Source organism: Chelonia mydas, chromosome 18, assembly GCF_015237465.2.
Source record: "Chelonia mydas isolate rCheMyd1 chromosome 18, rCheMyd1.pri.v2, whole genome shotgun sequence".
NCBI classification, from domain to species: domain Eukaryota; kingdom Metazoa; phylum Chordata; order Testudines; family Cheloniidae; genus Chelonia; species Chelonia mydas.
The window spans coordinates 45285-63294 of record NC_051258.2 but is presented as its reverse complement, the minus strand read 5'-3'; the positions used below and the strand labels follow the sequence as shown (position 1 = coordinate 63294).

The 18010-nt window shown below is 45.9% G+C and overlaps 1 protein-coding gene across 15 annotated transcripts in view; it reads left to right on the top strand.

The window, feature by feature from the left end:
• Positions 1-15242, top strand: part of HP1BP3 (heterochromatin protein 1 binding protein 3) — a 75593-nt gene extending 60351 nt beyond the window's left edge. For 13 of the 15 annotated variants that reach the window (XM_037880935.2, XM_037880936.2, XM_037880944.2 and 10 more), the window contains 5 exons: positions 174-264; positions 1078-1237; positions 9566-9677; positions 11890-12024; positions 14049-15242. In XM_037880935.2, the coding sequence (XP_037736863.1) occupies positions 174-264; positions 1078-1237; positions 9566-9677; positions 11890-12024; positions 14049-14334 (784 nt within the window). In that variant the 3' untranslated portion in view covers positions 14335-15242. Of the gene's footprint in view, positions 1-173; positions 265-374; positions 529-1077; positions 1238-9565; positions 9678-11889; positions 12025-14048 lie in introns of those variants that run through there. The other 2 variants (XM_043531573.1, XM_037880947.2) reach the window with 2 other exon arrangements.
• Positions 15243-18010: the final 2768 nt, after the last annotated feature.

The following is an 18010-nucleotide window of genomic DNA, read 5'->3' as shown; positions in this document are numbered from 1 at the left end:
TGAAGCTTGATCTTTTCTGGATAAACTGTAGAACAAGAAGACAATGTTAGTTCACTTTTAAATAATATCCATTACTCCTTGCTCATGTCGCTTGCTGATAGTTACTCTCATGCCCTGGGTAAAGTGTCATCTCTCCACCTCTCCTTTAAAGCTATATTGCCCATCTTTTTCAGACCTCAGCTGTTGAAGAATGCCCTGCAGAGAGCAGTAGAGAAGGGCCAATTAGAGCAGATCACAGGCAAAGGAGCTTCTGGAACATTCCAGGTCAGAGGCCAGAGTTAGTTTTACTTCACCTTCTGTTGTTGTTTATACCATATGTAATCCTTCTATTTTCTCCCCCTCTGATTTTATTGGGCTACAACCTTCTCTAGCAGCCTATCAAATAGGATTCACCTGCAACAGTTCTCAGATTGTGGAATATTAGGATTCTTAGGTTGGTCTACACTTTTGGAGCGGGACACCCAGCTATTCTTGCTGAGATCTATAGCCTGTTTGTTGTCAGTAGTGCTCCACATGGTGCTTCATCTCTGACTCACTAGAGTGATGAGGCGGGATGGTGGGGTAAGTGTTTGGTTTGGTTTTTTTAACATTCTGTCAGTGTAACTATAAATACTTTTGCTAGGTGTGTGTGAGTCCCACCTATGGCAGAGACGTATGGAAGTCTAAAGCCAATGGCTGTCTGGTCTGTGAGATGGAGGAAGGTCATGGCAGGTTAATTAGCCGGTGGTGTTACTTTCTTCAGCTCAATACAAATCGTAGGACTGGAAGGGACTTCGAGAGGTCATCTAGTCTTGAGTGCAGGGGACTGGACAGTACTAAGTATATTAAAAATATATCTACTGTGTATCTTGGAGATGGGACAGTGGCTCCAAACAACAGCATTTCTGGTCAATTGACTAAAAGACCCGTCTTCTCCTTGTGGGGTGGGAAGGAAGTATTCCCTGTGCAACGTTTTAATGTAAAACGTATCTCTGCTAATGCAGTAGCCCTGACTCACCTGATGCAGAAGAGTCTTGTCCTGAGCTGGTTTGGGAGAATTTTGTCTTGATTGCTTTTCTCTTCCTCCTTGGAAAATAGCTGAAAAAATCAGGGGAGAAGCCCCTACTTGGTGGGAGTCTGATGGAAGATGCCATCCTGTCTGCTATTGCTGCCATGAATGAACCGAAGACTTGCTCCACCACAGCTCTGAAGAAGTATGTTCTGGAGAACCACCCAGGGACCAACTCCAACTTCCAGGGTATGACTCCAAATCTGCATAGCTGTCAGTTTCACAGAGACTAAGCGGGGAGTCCCAAAAGCCACAGAATTCTCTATACTCCCTGTTAAAAATGTACTGTTTGATTTGCTAGGGGCCAGGCAGCTGCTTAGCACTATCCTTTGTGAAAGAAGCACACTACAGAGATTCCCAGGATTTTAAAGTCCCATTATTTCAGTTGAGTCCCAAGGCTTATAGCCGCCTGGTCCCTCTCTGAACCATAATGGATTTTTGTGTCATCTTGCTCTAAAGCCCTCAGCCCCGGAGTCGGTGCCTATACAAGGAGCCACATATTAACTTCTCAAGAGCTGCTTGTGGCTCCGGAGCCATAGGTTGGCCACCCCTGGTCTAGATAGTACCATTCTTATTTGTCTTAAGCCAGTTGAATTGATTTTTATTTTTTTTTTTGTTACGTCTGGAAAAATTCTAGAAGACTGTAGCTCAAAAAAAAATAAATGCAGTTCCAGATTTACTTCCTATCCTGAGATGTTGCACAATCCTAACCAATGAAGCACCCATGCACCACCTTGACCAGTTTGCTTGTTTGTGCTGCCTCCACTTCTCCATATTTTATAATCTTAAGACAGATAACTGCTTGGGGCAGAGACTGAGTTAGTTGTATTTGAAAGAGGCATATAGCACATCTTGGTTGCCAGAAAAGGAAAAAAAAAATCTTTCTGTGGGATATTATAATTTGATTGTGACTTGTAAACCATTCTTTATTAAGAGTAGTGGTGATGTCTTAGGGACTCAAAGGTAGATTTTTTTTTTCCTAACTGTTCACTTGCAAAGGAACTACAGTATGTGGTGTTGATCTGAGCACTTCTGGACACTGTGATTGTTTGATCTGTGCTGGTAGTCATATGAGGCAGATGTCAACTCACTGTAATGGCCCCCTACTGCCAGACCCAGAAGCAAATCTCCAGATACATTAGCATTTTTGGTTCTTTGTTTCCAAATTTTTGTGATGCTTGGTGGCTTCCTGTAATGCTTACATGAGACAGGGCCAGAGATAGCACAGCCAATCTTGCACTCCCCATCTGCATCAGCATAATCAAATTTTTGATTTAGGGCTCTCTGATCCATAAAGGGGCCTAGCAATGAGGGCAAAAGGGGATTGGCTGAGGCTAGTGTTCTTGTCATTCAGACATCATGATGTCAGGTTCTTTTTCCAGTAGTGTCCTATGGGTGTTCCACTGTAGGTATGTATGACGTTAGTGATATGAACTGTGACCATATAGATTATTGTTGCAACCAGGGTCCTATGGTTGCACCAGGTCTTGTACAGAGGAGGTCAAGTGGGGTGTCTATAGAAAGGTTGTAGTTTGCTGGTTATGATTATGCTGTCTGTATGTGTGTAGCATTTTTGTATTTGAAGTTTTGAATATTGGCTATGTACTTGTATCTCAATGTGTTTGATTCTAAGTAGCCTCAGTGAAGCATTTGGTCAGCTTCTTGAGAAAGGACTATTCTCAGTAAGTGCCCAATCAATAAACACTTAACTGACAATGAACTTTGGGAGACACCAATCCACATCTGAGCTTTCTTGGGGATGTTCAAACTAACATATAAACAATGGCGTCAGCCTGCAAAAAGCTGAATCATTCATGAACATGTGACTTGCCCAGGTGCCTACAAACTCCATCTTGTTGCTGTGATTTTGCACAGGAGAACAAAGGGGTTTCCTCCCACAAAAGAGAGAATATAAAAGGCCCTGGAAACCCCTCCATTTTGTCTTCAGCTGGCTTAAGAGGTGGCCTCTCCACCCCCAAGAGATGCCTGAAAGAAACTGGAACAAAGGACAGTAACTACGGGGGTGGGAGTGATTGCTGGACCCAGACTGGGAAGGAGTCCAGTCTGTGAAAGAAACTTATTGGAACATCTCTAAGGGTGAGATTTACCTGTACGCAGTTTCTTAATGTATTAGGTTTAGACTTGTGTGTTTTATTTAATTTTGCTTGGTAACTTACTTTGTTCTGTCTGTTATTACTTACAACCACTTAAGTCCTACTTTTTATATTTAATAAAAGCACTTTTGCTTATAAATTAACCCAGAGTAAGCTGTGCATATCTCTCTATCAGCGTTATAAAGGGCAGACAATTTATGAGTTTACCCTGTATAAGCTGTATACAGAGTAAAACGGATTCATTTGGGGTTTGGATCCCATTGGGAGCTGGGTGTCTGGGTGCTAGAGACAGGAGCACTTCTTAAGCTGTTTTCAGTTAAGTCTGCAGCTTTGGGGGAATGTGGTTCAGACCTGGGTCTGTGTTTGCAGCGTGTCTGGCTCAACAAGACAGGGTTCTGAAGTCCCAAGCTGGCAGGGAAAACGAGCTCAGAGGTAGTCTCAGCACATCAGGTGACAGTCCCAAGGGGGTCTCTGTGACCCAACCTGTTACAGTGGCATAGTCAGCAGGATCTGTGCACAGCTGATTGCTTTGAGATAGTGGTAGTGATTTTAAATGAGTTTTGGGTGTGGTGGCTGGAGAACAGACAAAGTGGTTATTGGTTTGTTGTTTTCTGTTTATTTCGGGTGAGGGAAACAAGCACAAGAAAGCAGGAAAATGACTACCAGTGAGGCAGGTACAAAACTAGAGCTGGCCAGACTGGAAGCAAAAGTGAAGGCAAAGGACCGCGAGTTTCAAATGAAGCTCAAAGAAGCAGAGGTAGCCAGGGAGGAAGCTGCTTATAAAAGAGCCATGAAAACCCAGAGGCTAACCCTGGAGTTAAGACAGAGAAATACAAGCTCAGATTGAGACTCGGAAGCATGAACTGTCTGTAATGGAGTGGAAGAGACAGAACCCTTCAGCAGCTGGCTCCGCTTCCCCAAAAATCCACAAATGGGAACGGTTATGTCCGCAGTATGATGGAATTCAGTGATATTGCCTAATATTTCATCACCTTTGAGAGACACTGCACCCTCCATGCAATGCTTGAAGGTCAAAAAATGACTTACTTCAGTTGCAAAATTGAGGTGAGAGCACTGGACATATTCAACAAGATGCCTATTGATGATTCTTCAGACTATGATAAATTTTAAGGAACTGATTTTAAAACCGTTTCAGATTACACCTGAAACCTACAGGGTTAAATTCAGGAGTCTTAAGAGGGGATCTGGATTCAGTAATGTGGTTTATGTAAATTAAATGAGAGAGTTGTTAGACAAGTGGGTGAGGGGAAAAGGCATTACAAGCTTTGAAGGAATGTGTGATTTGGTTACTCAGGAACAATTCCTGAGATGGGTTAGGGTTAGGGTTAGGGTTAGACTCTGTCTAACCCCCTACCATGGTACACAAAGGACTTGGGAAATGCTGTAGACACTAAACAAGCTAAATTGTGTGAACTGAGCCTGTCCGCCGTAGATTTCCTGTTAATCTTGTGTCTTTTGCTATTTCATCTATGGGTCAAGACAAAGGAGTTAATACTAATGGTAAACCCTTTAAAGATGTGTGACATACCTGATTTGTGGAAAAAACTTTTGTACATGCTAGGGATGGTGACAAAACAGTATCACAAGCATGTTGCTTTTCAGCTTATACCTGTAAACAGGCTGGAAGCTTGGCACAGCAGCAAAAGCATAACCGGTCTACACTGCTGTGTAGAAGGAGAAACTGAGGCACACTGCCTCATGGCATTGGTGGCTGAAAGCCAAGGCACCTACACTTTAATAGATATTGCTATCTGCATTCTGTTTGCAATACTGCACCCCAACATGTTTTCAGGCACCCAGAGACCAGGCACCCAGAGAGAATATAAAAGGCCCTGGAAACCCCTCCATTTTGTCTTCAGCTGGCTTAAGAGATGGTGTCTCCACCCCCAAGAGATGCCTGAAAGAAATTGGAACAAAGGACAGTAACTATGGGGGCGTGAGTGATTGGTGGACCCAGACTAGGAAGGAATCCAGTCGGTGAAAGGTCGAATCCAGTCTTCTTCGACTGCTTGCTCATGTGTATTCCACAGCAGGTGTGCATGCTTGCCACGTGCACCAGTGCCGGAAGTTTTTCCCTTAGCAGTACCCGTAGGGGGAGTGCTGCTGCGACCCCTGGAGTAGCGCCTCTATAGTGCGCTATAAGGGGAGCTGAATGCTTCCCCCACCCTCAGTTCCTTCTTGCCGCCAGTGAGGGTGCGTCGGAACTACGTGCTCCAGCTTCGCTTCGCTGCAGCTCATCCCAGAACTCGTTCGGGGGGGGGGTGTGTGTGTGTGTGTGTTCAACAGGTTTCGGTTCAGTTAGTTAGCGTTCAGGCCGGGGCGTGCCTTGTGCCCCAGGGTTTAAATTGTGCAATTCTTGCAGGCATTCGATGCCCAGAAGTGACCCGCACACCGACTGTCTCCGCTGCCTGGGTCAATTCCACATTAGTGGCCGCTGTAAAATCTGCAGGTCCTTCAAACCTAGAAGCAAAAACGAAAGAGTCATTAGACTTCGGGCCCTTCTCATGAAGTTGGCACTGGCCCCAACGCCAGTGCGCCGAGCGGATTCGACACCGGGCACCTCGTCTTTGGTGTGCAGTGATCCCCTGGCACCTTCAGGTGGCCGGCACCGCTCCCCGTCTAAGAAACAGAGAAAGGCCCCATCTTCTCAGCGGTGTTGAGAGAAAGCAAGGGGCGAGGCTAGACCCGAGTGAGGCAGCCCCAGTTCCCCCCTGGGCTCCAGAGCTCCGAGTCATGTCGAGCGGAGCAGCCTGGTTGCGTCGATTCAGGCCTCTCCGTATGTCGGGATGCCTTCGCCGCCGGAGGCCCTACAGGTGGCTCAAGACATTATGACTCTGCAGGTACCTGGGGCACCACCGGCACCCGGGCCCCGCTCAGGAGGCAAGCTGCCGCTGGGCTCCAGGCAGTCGACCCTGACCCGACGCAGATCCCGGTCAGGGGACCGCTCTCAGGCCTGCTCGCCGCTCAGCGTCCTGTCAGGGCACAGTCTCCAGCCTCCGCTTTCATCACCCACTAGGCTGTCTAGTTGGGTGCCATCGGATCGGAGTTCCAGGCACCGCTCCACGCTGAGCAGAGAGTATCGACGGGACAGGCACAGGCGCTGTATGCGCTCCCCTTCTCGTCGGAGCTACCATAGCCACTCCTGACGCGGGCACCATGGCCATTCACGCTCCAGCTCTCTCTCCTTCCTTTCCCCTACTGTCAAAAGTCCTGCTGAAAATAAAAAGAGATGGAGTGATCAATATGATGTGCTCCCACTTGGCCGAGACAGACCTGGCACCCTTACCTGGCACAGCTTGGGCTGTGCCTGCCGATTCCTCTCCCAGCCACTCCATACTTCCTCTCGCAAAACAGATGTACCCTACATCCCAACCTGGGGATTCTCTGGCTCAAGGCATGGCTCCTACTTGGTTCCAATACCTAGAAAGCTCCTGTTCAAAGGAGGTGCAAGATGTATTACACAATAGAAAGTCCTCAATATGACATACTTACCTGCAAAAGTGGTCTAGGTTTTGGATTTGGTGTACTTCCCAACAAATTTCCCTGACATTCGCAACTCTTCCACATATCTTAGACTATGCATTAACCCTAAAAAGATCAGGGCTCTCTGAGTCCACTGTAGCAGCCTTCCACCAACCAGTAGAGGGATATTCGCTGCTGTTGCATCTAATTACTTCCTCAATTTCTTACTCCCATGTGGGTCCTAAACCTGGTATTGAAAAGACTGACTAGGCCTCCCTTCATACCCAGGACCACCTGTTTGTTTGCATACCTCTCAGTGAAAACAGTCTTCCTGATAGTGATTACCTTGGCTAGGAGAAATAGCAGCTGTGATGGCAGATCCATCTTACACTGTATTGTTTTGGGACAAGGTTACACTCAGACCGCACCTGAAATTCACTGCCACGGTAACCTCCCCATTTCACGTGAATCAGTTGATTCATCTTCCAACCTTTTACCCCAAACCTCACCAAAACAACAGGGAGACTATACAACACACTCAAGAGCCCTAGCCTTCTACCTGGACAGGATGAAGATTTTCAGGAAGCCCCCCTAGACTTTTTTTTTCTCCATTGACTCAGCAATATCAGCCCAAAGACTTTCCAAGTGGATCTCGAACTCCAGCAGACAATGATATCAAGTTCACAGTATAACCCCTCTAGATGGTACTAGTAGTACACACTTCACAAGGTCAGTCTTCATCTCTCATTTTCTTCAAGAATTTCCCTATCTCAGATCTGTAGAGCAGGAACATGAGCGTCAGTCCACACTTTCAGAGAACATTATGCAATCGCTGGGGACTCCGCCCCCAATGCCATCTTCGACTCCACAGTACTGTCATCTGTAACTGATCTTACTCTGAAGTCTCAGCCCCCCAGTAGGGATACTGCTTGGGAGTCACCTACAGTAGAGTACCCATAGGGACACTACTAGAAGAAGAAATAGTACTTACTCACCTTGTGCAGTAACAGTGGCTCTTTGACATGTGTCCCCTCATGGGTGCTCCACAACCCACCCTACTCCCCTTTACTTGGAGTTCTTGTCAATGACTCTGCCGTAGAGAAGGAACTGAGAGGGTTAGCCCCTACACACTGACTAGCCTCGTGGTAGGTCACAAGGGAGATCAGCGTATGTGCGGGGCTAATGGACACTTCTACTGAAGTTCTCCAATCTGCAGCACATGGACACAAGCACACCTACAATGGAGTACTCATCGGGACACACATCTGCACATTGCACATGGTGAGTAACTGTCTTTTGACCTATGACTCAGCTTGAATCTCTGGTGTAGGAAGAATATCCAGGCTAGTCTAATACGTATTTAGCACTGGCATTATTTGGTTTTAGAGCATTGCTATAGGAAATTTCAACTCCGGTTGTTAAAGGCATACATAATTCAACCTATCCCCAGTGCCTGAGAACATTGATCATTGCTTGGAGATATGACATCTATTTACCGCTGGTCGTATGTGGAAACGTTTCAGCATGCCATCTGTTAATTTACATCCCCTATCACTAGATAGAAATATGTGTAATGATCTCACTTTCTTTCTGGACTATCTAGAGCGGGAGACCTGAGGAGATGTAGAAGCAGACAGGGAGTTATGTTAGGAGTTCTGTGCTCTGCCATGGTTGTCATTTTGTGCCTTGCATTTCTTTTGCTGCCCAGGTTTAAAAATAGCCTTATGATGCATATTCTAAAACTTGGTGTTTTTTCTTTAAATAAGTTTTTTTGTGTGTGGTGTTTTTTTTTGGGGGGGGGGGGGGCGGGGGTTTGGACTCTTGTGCATCTAATATGGGCAAAGCTAATAGTTTAATGGAAATGAGCCATTCAGTTAATAAAGCAAGCTCTTTAAGTGCTATTTTTAATTAAAACTTTATTCCCTGGGAATGGCTGAGGGCTGATAAAACAATGGCTTAGTCCCAGATGATTTTGTTACAGTGAAATGTTCTCTCTTTAAAAGTCTCACTTCAGCAATATTGTGGAAGCTGGCTGGAGTGAGTACCTTTCAATTTATTATGCTTAATAAATCAAGTAATTTAAACAGTATATTCCTTTTGATTCTGTTTTTCTTTCCCTTCTCCACCTGAGTCTCTTCTGAATCTGGTAAATGAAAAGGCTCTTTCCTGTCTCTCAGTGGTTTGGAGAGAAGTTAACTTATGTAAATGTTCCATCCTAATTGAAACTGAAAACTGTCTCATGACAAACTGTTGAACCAGCAGTGTTCATCTCCTATCTGCCAGAGAGGCAAGTTCCCTTTTTATGTGCAGTAGGCTCCATCAATGCACAAAAGTACCAAGGAAAAGACTGGAGCAAAAACATGTCTTATTTTTTTTCTTCTGGTACTTGACCCCTCAAATCTTGCCCTAGCAATTCACTGTAACAAGGTGGAGCTAAGAAGGTGCCAGATCACAATTAAGGACCTGAAAACAAAAGGGAGGAAAGGATGGGAAATGAAGTGTTCAAACTAAGGCAAAAATACTTCAAAGAACAATTGGAACAGAACAGAGACAAAAGGTCAGTGTAACTAAAATGAATTATGTTGTATTAGAAACATTTATAAAAGAACTGTCTCTGGTCTTAATATTTCCACCAAGAAGCCTTGACTGTTTAAATCTTTCCAAAAGGCGATTAAACTAACATCTGTTAACAATTCAGGCCCAACACCTGAATCTACCTAAATATTATCTGTGGGGAGGATTGCACTGTAAGTTCTACATACAGTACAAATGTAGTAAACCTCTTCTAAAGCCACTCTTTAGCTGGGTCCTACACAGAAGCTGACTGCATCAGAAAGGGGAAGGGGACTGTATAGAACAGTGAGGTCAGGGCTTGTGGCTGGATAAAGGTACTGACGCACCCTTACTTCACTTCCCGCAGTACATCTACTGAAGAGAACCCTGCAGAAATGTGAGAAGAATGGCTGGATGGAGCAGATCTCTGGGAAGGGTTTCAGTGGCACCTTCCAGCTCTGCTTCCCTTATTACCCCAGGTAAAGAGCCCTCCGTTGAGAGGTGGTCATGCACAGCATTTCACAAACCATTAGTCCAGCCATGTTTAACGTGTTGATGTTCACAGGACCAATTTTTTTTGCCTTGGAAGATTTTTTTTTTTTTAATAGGGTTTAACAACCTTGATTATGCCCAACATTGTATAACCCGTATCATTCTAGGTTCTGATGATAACAAATCTGATTAAACATTACGGTGGCTTTACCAACCAAGAAACTCTTCAGGAAAATAACTTCCAACTTATCTGTATGTGTGTCTATATATGTTCCATTCTATGCATTCGATGAAGTGGGCTGTAGCCCACGAAAGCTTATGCTCTAATAAATTTGTTAGTCTCTAAGGTGCCACAAGTACTCCTGTTCTTTTATTAATCTTCAAGTTCATCATGGCTTCAGTACAGCTGCCTGGGATCATAGAAGATTAGAATCCTAGAATATCAGGGTTGGAAGGGACCTCAGGAGGTCATCTAGTCCAACCCCCTGCTCAAAGCAGAACTAATCCCCAACTAAATCATCCCATCCAGGGCTTTGTCAAGCCTGACCTTAAAAACCTCTAAGGAAGGAGATTCCACCACCTCCCTAGGTAACCCTTTCTAGTGCATCACTCCTAGTGAAAAAGTTTTTCCTAGTATCCAACCTAAACCTCCCCCACTGCAACTTGAGACCATTACTCCTTGTTCTGTCATCTGTTGTTAAAGCAGGACCAATCCCCAATTTTTGCCCCAGATCCCTAAATGGCCCCCTCAAGGATTGAACTCACAACCCTGGGTTTAGCAGGCCAATGCTCAAACCACTGAGCTATCCCTCCTCCCAAGCGTTGCTCTGCACTGCTTCTGGGAGACTGCTTAAGAAAACCCCTCTAATTACCAACCTGCCCTGGCCTCGTGTAGTTTAGCAGAACTGTTACGATCCCCCCTCATTCTTCTCTTCTGCAGACTAAACAGTCCCAGTTTCCTCAGTCTCTCCTCATAAGTCATGTGCTCCAGCCCCCTAATCATTTTTGTAGCCCTCTGCTGGACTCTCTAGAACTTTTTCACATCCTTCTTGTAGTGTGGGGCCCAAAACTGGACACAGTATTCCAGATGAGGCTTCACCAATGCCAAATAGAGGGGAATACTCACTTCCCTTGATCTGCTGGCAATGCTCCTACTAATGCAGCCTAATATGCCATTAGCCTTCTTGGCAACAAGGGCACACTGTTGATTTATATCCAGCTTCTCGTCCACTGAAGTTCCCAGGTCCTTTTCTGCAGAACTGCCACTTAGCCAGTCGGTTCCCAGCCTGTAGCAGTGCATGGGATTCTTTCTTCTGAAGTGCAGAACTCTGCACTTGTCTGTGTTGAACCTCATCAGCATATCTACCTCTCCCCCCAGCTTAGTGTCATCCGCGAACTTACTGAGTGTGCAATCCATCCCATCATCCAGATCATTAATGAAGATGTTGAACAAAACCAGCCCCAGGAACAACCCCTGGGGCACTTCACTTGATACTGGCTGCCAGCTAGACATCCAGCTGTTGATCATTACCCGTTGAGCCCAACGATCTAGCCAGCTTTCTGTCCACCTTATAGTCCATTCATCCAGTCCATACTACTTTAACTTGCTGGCAAGAAGACTGTATCAAAAGCTTTGCTAAAGTCAAGGTAAATCACGTCCACCGCTTTCCCCGTATCCATAGTGCAAATTATCTCCTCATAGAAGACAATCAGGTTGGTCAGGAATGACTTGCCCTTGGCGAATCCATGTTGACTGTTCCTGATCACCTTCCTCTCCTCCAAGTGCTTCAAAATGAATTCCTTTAGGACCTGCTCCATGATCAGTGAGAACCTGGACTTAAACTGCCATCCCCCTGCTATGTCTGCAATGGGAGGGAGCAATGTGTAAGAGCATGAGGCAGAACTGCTTAGGGGAGAGATGGCGCTGTGGCATGTCCATTAATTTGCAGCCAGCTTGACTTCATCCGCCTTGGCCCTTCCCTAGCAGCACTTCATTGATTTCTACATATTTAGCCGCATGCATGGAAATCAGCATCATGTGTAAGTCCACAGTGTGTGGAAGCTCAAACTAGCTAGGTTTTACTTTAACAAAATGGGCAACTAGTCCTAGCAATGCAGGGTCAATCAGTGGCTCCCTTTCAGCCATCTGACACTGAACTTTGTATTCTTTGACATGAGTTAACAAGATTACTTTTGTAGCCCAGGTGTGCTGTTCCCAGAGAAGCAGCAGCAGGAGGAGGATTCTGAGGAATCTGAGGAGGAGGAAGAGGAGGCAGAAGAGGAGTCTGAGGAGGAAGAAGAGTCAGAGGAGGAAGAACCACCTCCAAAGAAAAGGTATAGAGCTGAAAATTAATGGGCTTGTAAGCCTGCGTGGCCGTCCCTACTGGTCCATCTTTGAGGGAGGCCGTGCCTCCTCACTGTCACACACCTGTAAAGGTGATCTCAAAAACAGGGAATTACCTTGCATCTAGTATTCAGGCCCTCAGGCTGGGCAGAGCGATAAGGCTGAGCCCTGGACCCTCAGTCAGGGCAGGGCAGCAAAGCAGTCTAGGGCTCAGTGCACAGTAGACCAACACAGGCCTCTTGGCCTACGGTGGGGAGGCTTCCACCCCAGGGGTAGGGTGGCATGGGATGTGGGCCCAACTGACTCCACCACACCCCAGCCTAGGGCCCTAACAGTGGCAGAGTGGTCCGCCCGCAACACGCTGACCTAGGATCAGGCCAGCACTTAACCAGATGGTCGTCTAGTTCCCCTGGGCTACTTCCTACATCCCTGGGGTTTGGTATCTCTGTAATGTGGGGATCCTTTGTCTCCTTGGGGAGCCCTGGCCAGTCCTCAGGTGGCAGCCCCAGCAGCTCCTTGGTGTCTCGGTTGGCCGGTGGCCCTGGGAACTCTGGCCAGTTCTCAGGCGGCAGCCCCCAAAGCTACTCAGCATGTTGGTCAGCTAGCAGCCCAGGGAGATCTGGCCAGTCCTCAGCACGGTGGGGTTCCTCTAAAGGTTCCAGCAGCAGGCGGGATGCATCTGTCTCCCTTGGCGTCTCCAGCCCAACTGAGCTGCAGGGCCTGCCTTTTGTATTTCCTCTTCCTGTCCTGCCTGGGGCAGGCTTGGCCTTCCTGGTTCTGCGCACCAGGGGGCATGTTGTGGTCCTCCCTGTCCTTCCCTCTGAGGGAAGCCACACCTCCTCCCTACAGGGCTCCTCCGGTATGACATACTAAAAGTATGACTGACTTGCAGTTACAGACTTCATGGGAATCGTGGCTCTTCAGCAGCAGGCTCCAGCAAAAAGTCATAGTGCAGGGGCGACTCAAACATGAAAGAACTGAGGTCATGATTAACCAGAGTTTGGGGCAATTGATTGGAACTTTATCATGGCTGTGGTAAAGTTCTTTAGGACTAGGGCTACTTGCTGAGAATTGGTTAGTCACCATTAATACTAAATATATGCTACAGAAGACTCTAGTGATGCTGTGGGTTGGTGTGCCAGCATTTCACCTTTGGAGGCTAGAGGTCAAATTCTATAGTGTTCAATCTCTGGCAGTGGATAATTGTCCACAGATAGTCATTACTGCTGCAGAGAGGCCCAGGACTGGAATAGCAGGGGATGATGCAGGTATTTGCAAGGTGGTGTATAGTTTTTTTTGTGGTTGGAGGCTATGGGCGCTGTCGGGATTAGGACTCTATCATGGTAGGTGCTGTACACACGTGGTCAGTGTGCACCTGGCCAGACTCCAGTGATAGTCTTTTACTCAATTTCATAAAAGCTGAGATGGGCCTGTTCTTATTCTTTGCACCATATTTAGTGTCCATTTCCTTTTTCCATTTAGCTTCTCCATGTTTCTTCTGTGCTTTAGGAAAGGTTGTGGTCTCACTTTAAAAGCTGGGGACTTTTTAATGATATCTGATAAATACAGGATAAGTTTACTTTTCTCTCTTCTGGCTGGTGTATTTACTGTTCTAAAGCCAAATGAAACTGTTCTTACTCCAAATGTACATTTACGCTGAGTGGCTATATTAGTAACAAACCCAACACAAAGGAAAGCTCTAAGATGCTTGGGTTGCATGACTCAAGACTCCTGAATGACAGGCACTATTCATAGGGTTATATGCTAACAAAGGAGATACAAACTTAGATCATCATGGGGACTTTAAGAGCTTTACACTGTGATCTTGCTTAAAAGATTTTCTTGCTCTTGGGAGTCTGGCTACTCAAATTGAGGTGGATCATTGCAAGCTGGGTCCTCCATGTTAAAGATGAAGGAGGCTGAAATCTGCTCCATTTTATATCCATTAACCCATGGGCTCTAGGCAAGTTTTGGTGCCTTAGTACTAAATTCTCTTGTCATTTCTTCCTGACAGGATGCAGATGCGATCTCCCCCAAAATCCCGGAGCAGGGCCCCCCCAGTGAAGCGAAGAGAATCCAAACCCAAGCCAAGAAAGGCCCCTGCAGCCCGCCGAGGGAAAGCAAAGCCCCCACCCAAGGTCAAAACCCCTGCCAAAAAAGCCAGACCAGCAGCCCCATCCATCAAGAGGCCCTCTGGTAGCAGCTCTTCCAAGAAACCAGCAGCGAGCGGGAGGAAAGAAGCGAAATCCCCTACCAAGGGCAAATCCACCATGAGGAAGTCGCTCCGGGCAAAAAAGTAAACTTCTCCAATGTGTCAGGGAATCCCATGGTCAAATCCACAATCTTGTTTTATAACGTCAACGTGCATTTGTATTTTAGTTCTAATGCTTAAACACTTCTTAATTTTTTTTTTTTTTCTTGAATGATGGGGAAAAGCTGAAAACTAAGTCAAACCAACCCGAGTTAGATCTAGATTCCCTGTGCCTGCCCTCCTCCTGGAACAAGTCATCTTTAGTTTTTGCAATAATTTTAGGGCTTTTCTAGAGTGTGTAATCTGTACATTTTATGGTGTTTGGTTTGGGTTTTTGCTTTCAGAACTTGTTCAAAAAAGAGTTTTATATCTTTACACAGCAGGAACAGGATCATTGGGGAAATGTAACTCTGAAGTGAAAAGGCAAAACTGCAGGAGTTTTCTCCTTAGATTTCCTGCATGGTTACTAACACAAAGGGTTCCTAATGCTTCTATGGAGAAGTAAAATATATACAATGCTCGCACTGAATTCTGAAGGTGCTTCTCTCTGCAGGGCCATTGTAGTGATTTGCTAAGGAGATGTTTTGTTTGGCCGCTTCAGACCAACAGGTTCCCCTTGAAAATGAGTCTGATCTCAGAGTGAATGTAAACATTCTGACCCATCTGATGTCAAAGGGGTCCCAGAATGGGCAATCTCCTGAGTTTCAGTTAGCCAGGTTGTCGTGATTTGAGTAAGCGATTCCACACATCCTCCATCTGTTACCTAATACCAAAATATATACAAGTCATCTTTAATCCGACTTTGAAATCTTTTTTAAAAGATGAAGAACCTGAGTTTTCACTTCTTGTTTGCGCTTTTTAAAAAAAAAAAAAGTGAGAGTTCTTTAACTCCTAATGTAGAGTTGTTGATAAGTGATGAACATGCAGTTTGCTAAAATAAAATGAAACTAGATTCCAGCCCTGTTTTGTGTGCTGCTTCCTCTCCGAAGTTTTCTCAGATTCTTTAGGTGAGATCTAGAAGGAGAGTGGGATTACCATAGGGATCAATGTAGAGGCCCATTTTATTTAACATTTTGTTAAAGGGATACCATTAGCTCGAAATCTGGTCCTTGTTAATGAGTTTTGGATATCCTCCCCGCCGCCGCTTCCCAACTCCCCTACCAAACTCTGTAATTTTACACTCACTCTTTAAAACTCTTCTCCCCCTCCTTCTCTGTGAAGACCATTGTGAACTGGGGAAATTGGTATAGTCAGTGTTGAGTGAAATGAACTCCCGCAGGAACTAAGGACCATCACAAAACCTCATCACCTTCCACTCCAAATGCATGGTGCATTTTCTTCCATCCGCCTTCTCTAACATAAACTCAGAACATACACAGCCATGTACATTTGAAAAACCAAAACTCTTGCCAAAACACTGCACAAGCAATCCTCTCCTAGAATGAGGATGAGAATATGAATGAACCTCGTGACACATAATGATAGATAGGAAAGTGCTTGAGTGTATGATGGTGTTGAGGGTGGTATAAAACCTGAGAACAATACAAAATAAACTGAAAAAAGTGGTATTTTCCTCCATTCCTTTACAAGTAACCAAAGATAACTACAAGCAACAAGAGTGGATTTAAAAAATAGACAAAAGTGACTTACATTGTCGGCGCCCCTTTAATTGTCAGAAAGAGGCTGTAAACAGCAGGCTAATGAAATTCAGATGATACTAGACTGGGAGAAGTTGAAAGTATCTGTGAAAACCAAAACAGTCTACAGGTGCATAGAACAATTTAAATCGTGGTTAGTAAATTACAAAGTGAGGGGGGGAAAGTAGAAACTACTGTATCTGAGGACAAACCCCAAAAGTCAGAAACTCAGTGGGAGGGAAAAACTAGAGAAGCTTAATGCTAAGAGAACAGCCTTTTAGAGGTGTGTGCATTCCTTGAAAGGGAGCTGGAGGTTTTGAGAGAGGTGAAGGAACTCTTCTTTTCAAGCAGATATTCACACCTGTGTTGTTATTGCTTGAAGTAGTTACTCAGACTCTGTGCATGCATTACCCTCTTGATGTGGGGGAGCCTACCCACTGTCAGTACTGCTTCTGCAAGAAAGGGGGACAAAAGGAAAGTACTGTCAATCCCACTGCCTCCTCCCAACCAATTGCTGGGCTGCAGTCTCCCTTGGCTTTCTCTGTGGGATAGTACAACTTGACCACTATCAAAGTTTTGATATCCTTGCTCTCGCCCATATATGTGGCAGACACTGAACTGTGCCATCACTAAGCAAATCTAGTAGAAATCTGCTGATAATGGAGACCACCTCTGTTTACACACTGATTATTTGTAATGATCCTTGCCAGGAAAGGAAAGACCCAAAATGGCATGTGTCTGATGTATTTCATTTCAAATTTTGCCTACTGCTGACTTAACCTTTTGAGCTGTGTCTCAAGGAGATGGCAAAGTGATATTAATGACACTCAATTAGAACATAATATGGGATTCCTGTAAAATAGCACAGTGCAGTTGGCCTTTACTTTTCATCACCGCATCAGCATAAAAAGTGAAAACTCTCTAAAACTCAGATCATGTTCGTGTAGATTTTAATGGGACAGGAATGTTATTCCATCTGTGGGGCTGCAGACAAAAAATCTTGCTGCTCCGAGGAATAACTTCCTCACAATAACACCCCTGCAGGTAACTAATATAAGATCCATATACACCAACATAGCTGAATAGAGAGAGAGGGTGAAGAATGCAGCCTGCCACAGGTAGGTGTGCCAAAGGTTGCTGCTGCTCAGAGAATAGTGCTGGGCATGCTAGCCTTAAAAACAGCCTGAGTCAAACTAGGGCCATTTCAGCCTATAGTGTTCAGAAGTATGTGTAATATGCTGGCAGATTACACATATGCTGGCAGACTACAGACCCTGAAAGGTCTCAGCAACTCGGTCACAAGGTTCTTGGTGACAACAGCCAGGGTTTGCCTGCAACTCTTGGGTCACATGTCAGCATGCACATATGTGGTTTATCTTGCCAGACTCAGGATGAAGCCCCTCCAGCTCCAGTTGGCCTCAAAGTTCTCCCAGGCCACGGACAGGATGGACAAGGTTGTCCCCGTGCCGCACTCTGTGATCACCTCCCTACAGTGGTGGTCCGCCCCAAACAACATGCTCCAAGGGTCTCCTTCAGGGACAGGGCCCCATCGTTGGAGCTGGTGTCCGATGCGTCAGATCTGGGTTGGGGGGCCCATGTGGGGAACTTTCAGACCCAAGGCCTGTGGTCGGCTCAAGACCTGACCCTACATATAAACATCAAGGAGCTCAGGGCAGTGCGGCTAGTGTGCATGGCCTCGGCTCACACCTGGAGGGCAAGGTAGTCAGGGTCCTCACGGACGACACGGCCTCGATGCTCTATATCAACAGGCAAGGTGGGACCCCATCCTCTGCCCTCTGCCACGAAGCCCTCAGGCTGTGGGACTTCTGACATCCCATGACATCCACCTGAAGGCCTTCCACCTACCAGGTGCCTGGAATGAGAGGGTGGATCACTTGAGCAGGGACTTTTTCTCACAACATGAGTGGTCCCTCCACCCGGAAGTGGCCCACCAGCTCTTCTGAAGGTGAGGAACTCCCCAAGTGCACCTATTTGTGACTCGGCAGAACTGGTGATGCCCCTGGTTCTGCTCCGGGGGGGCCTGGGGAGGCGCACTATCTCCGTTGCCTTTCTCCTGTCCTGGTCAGG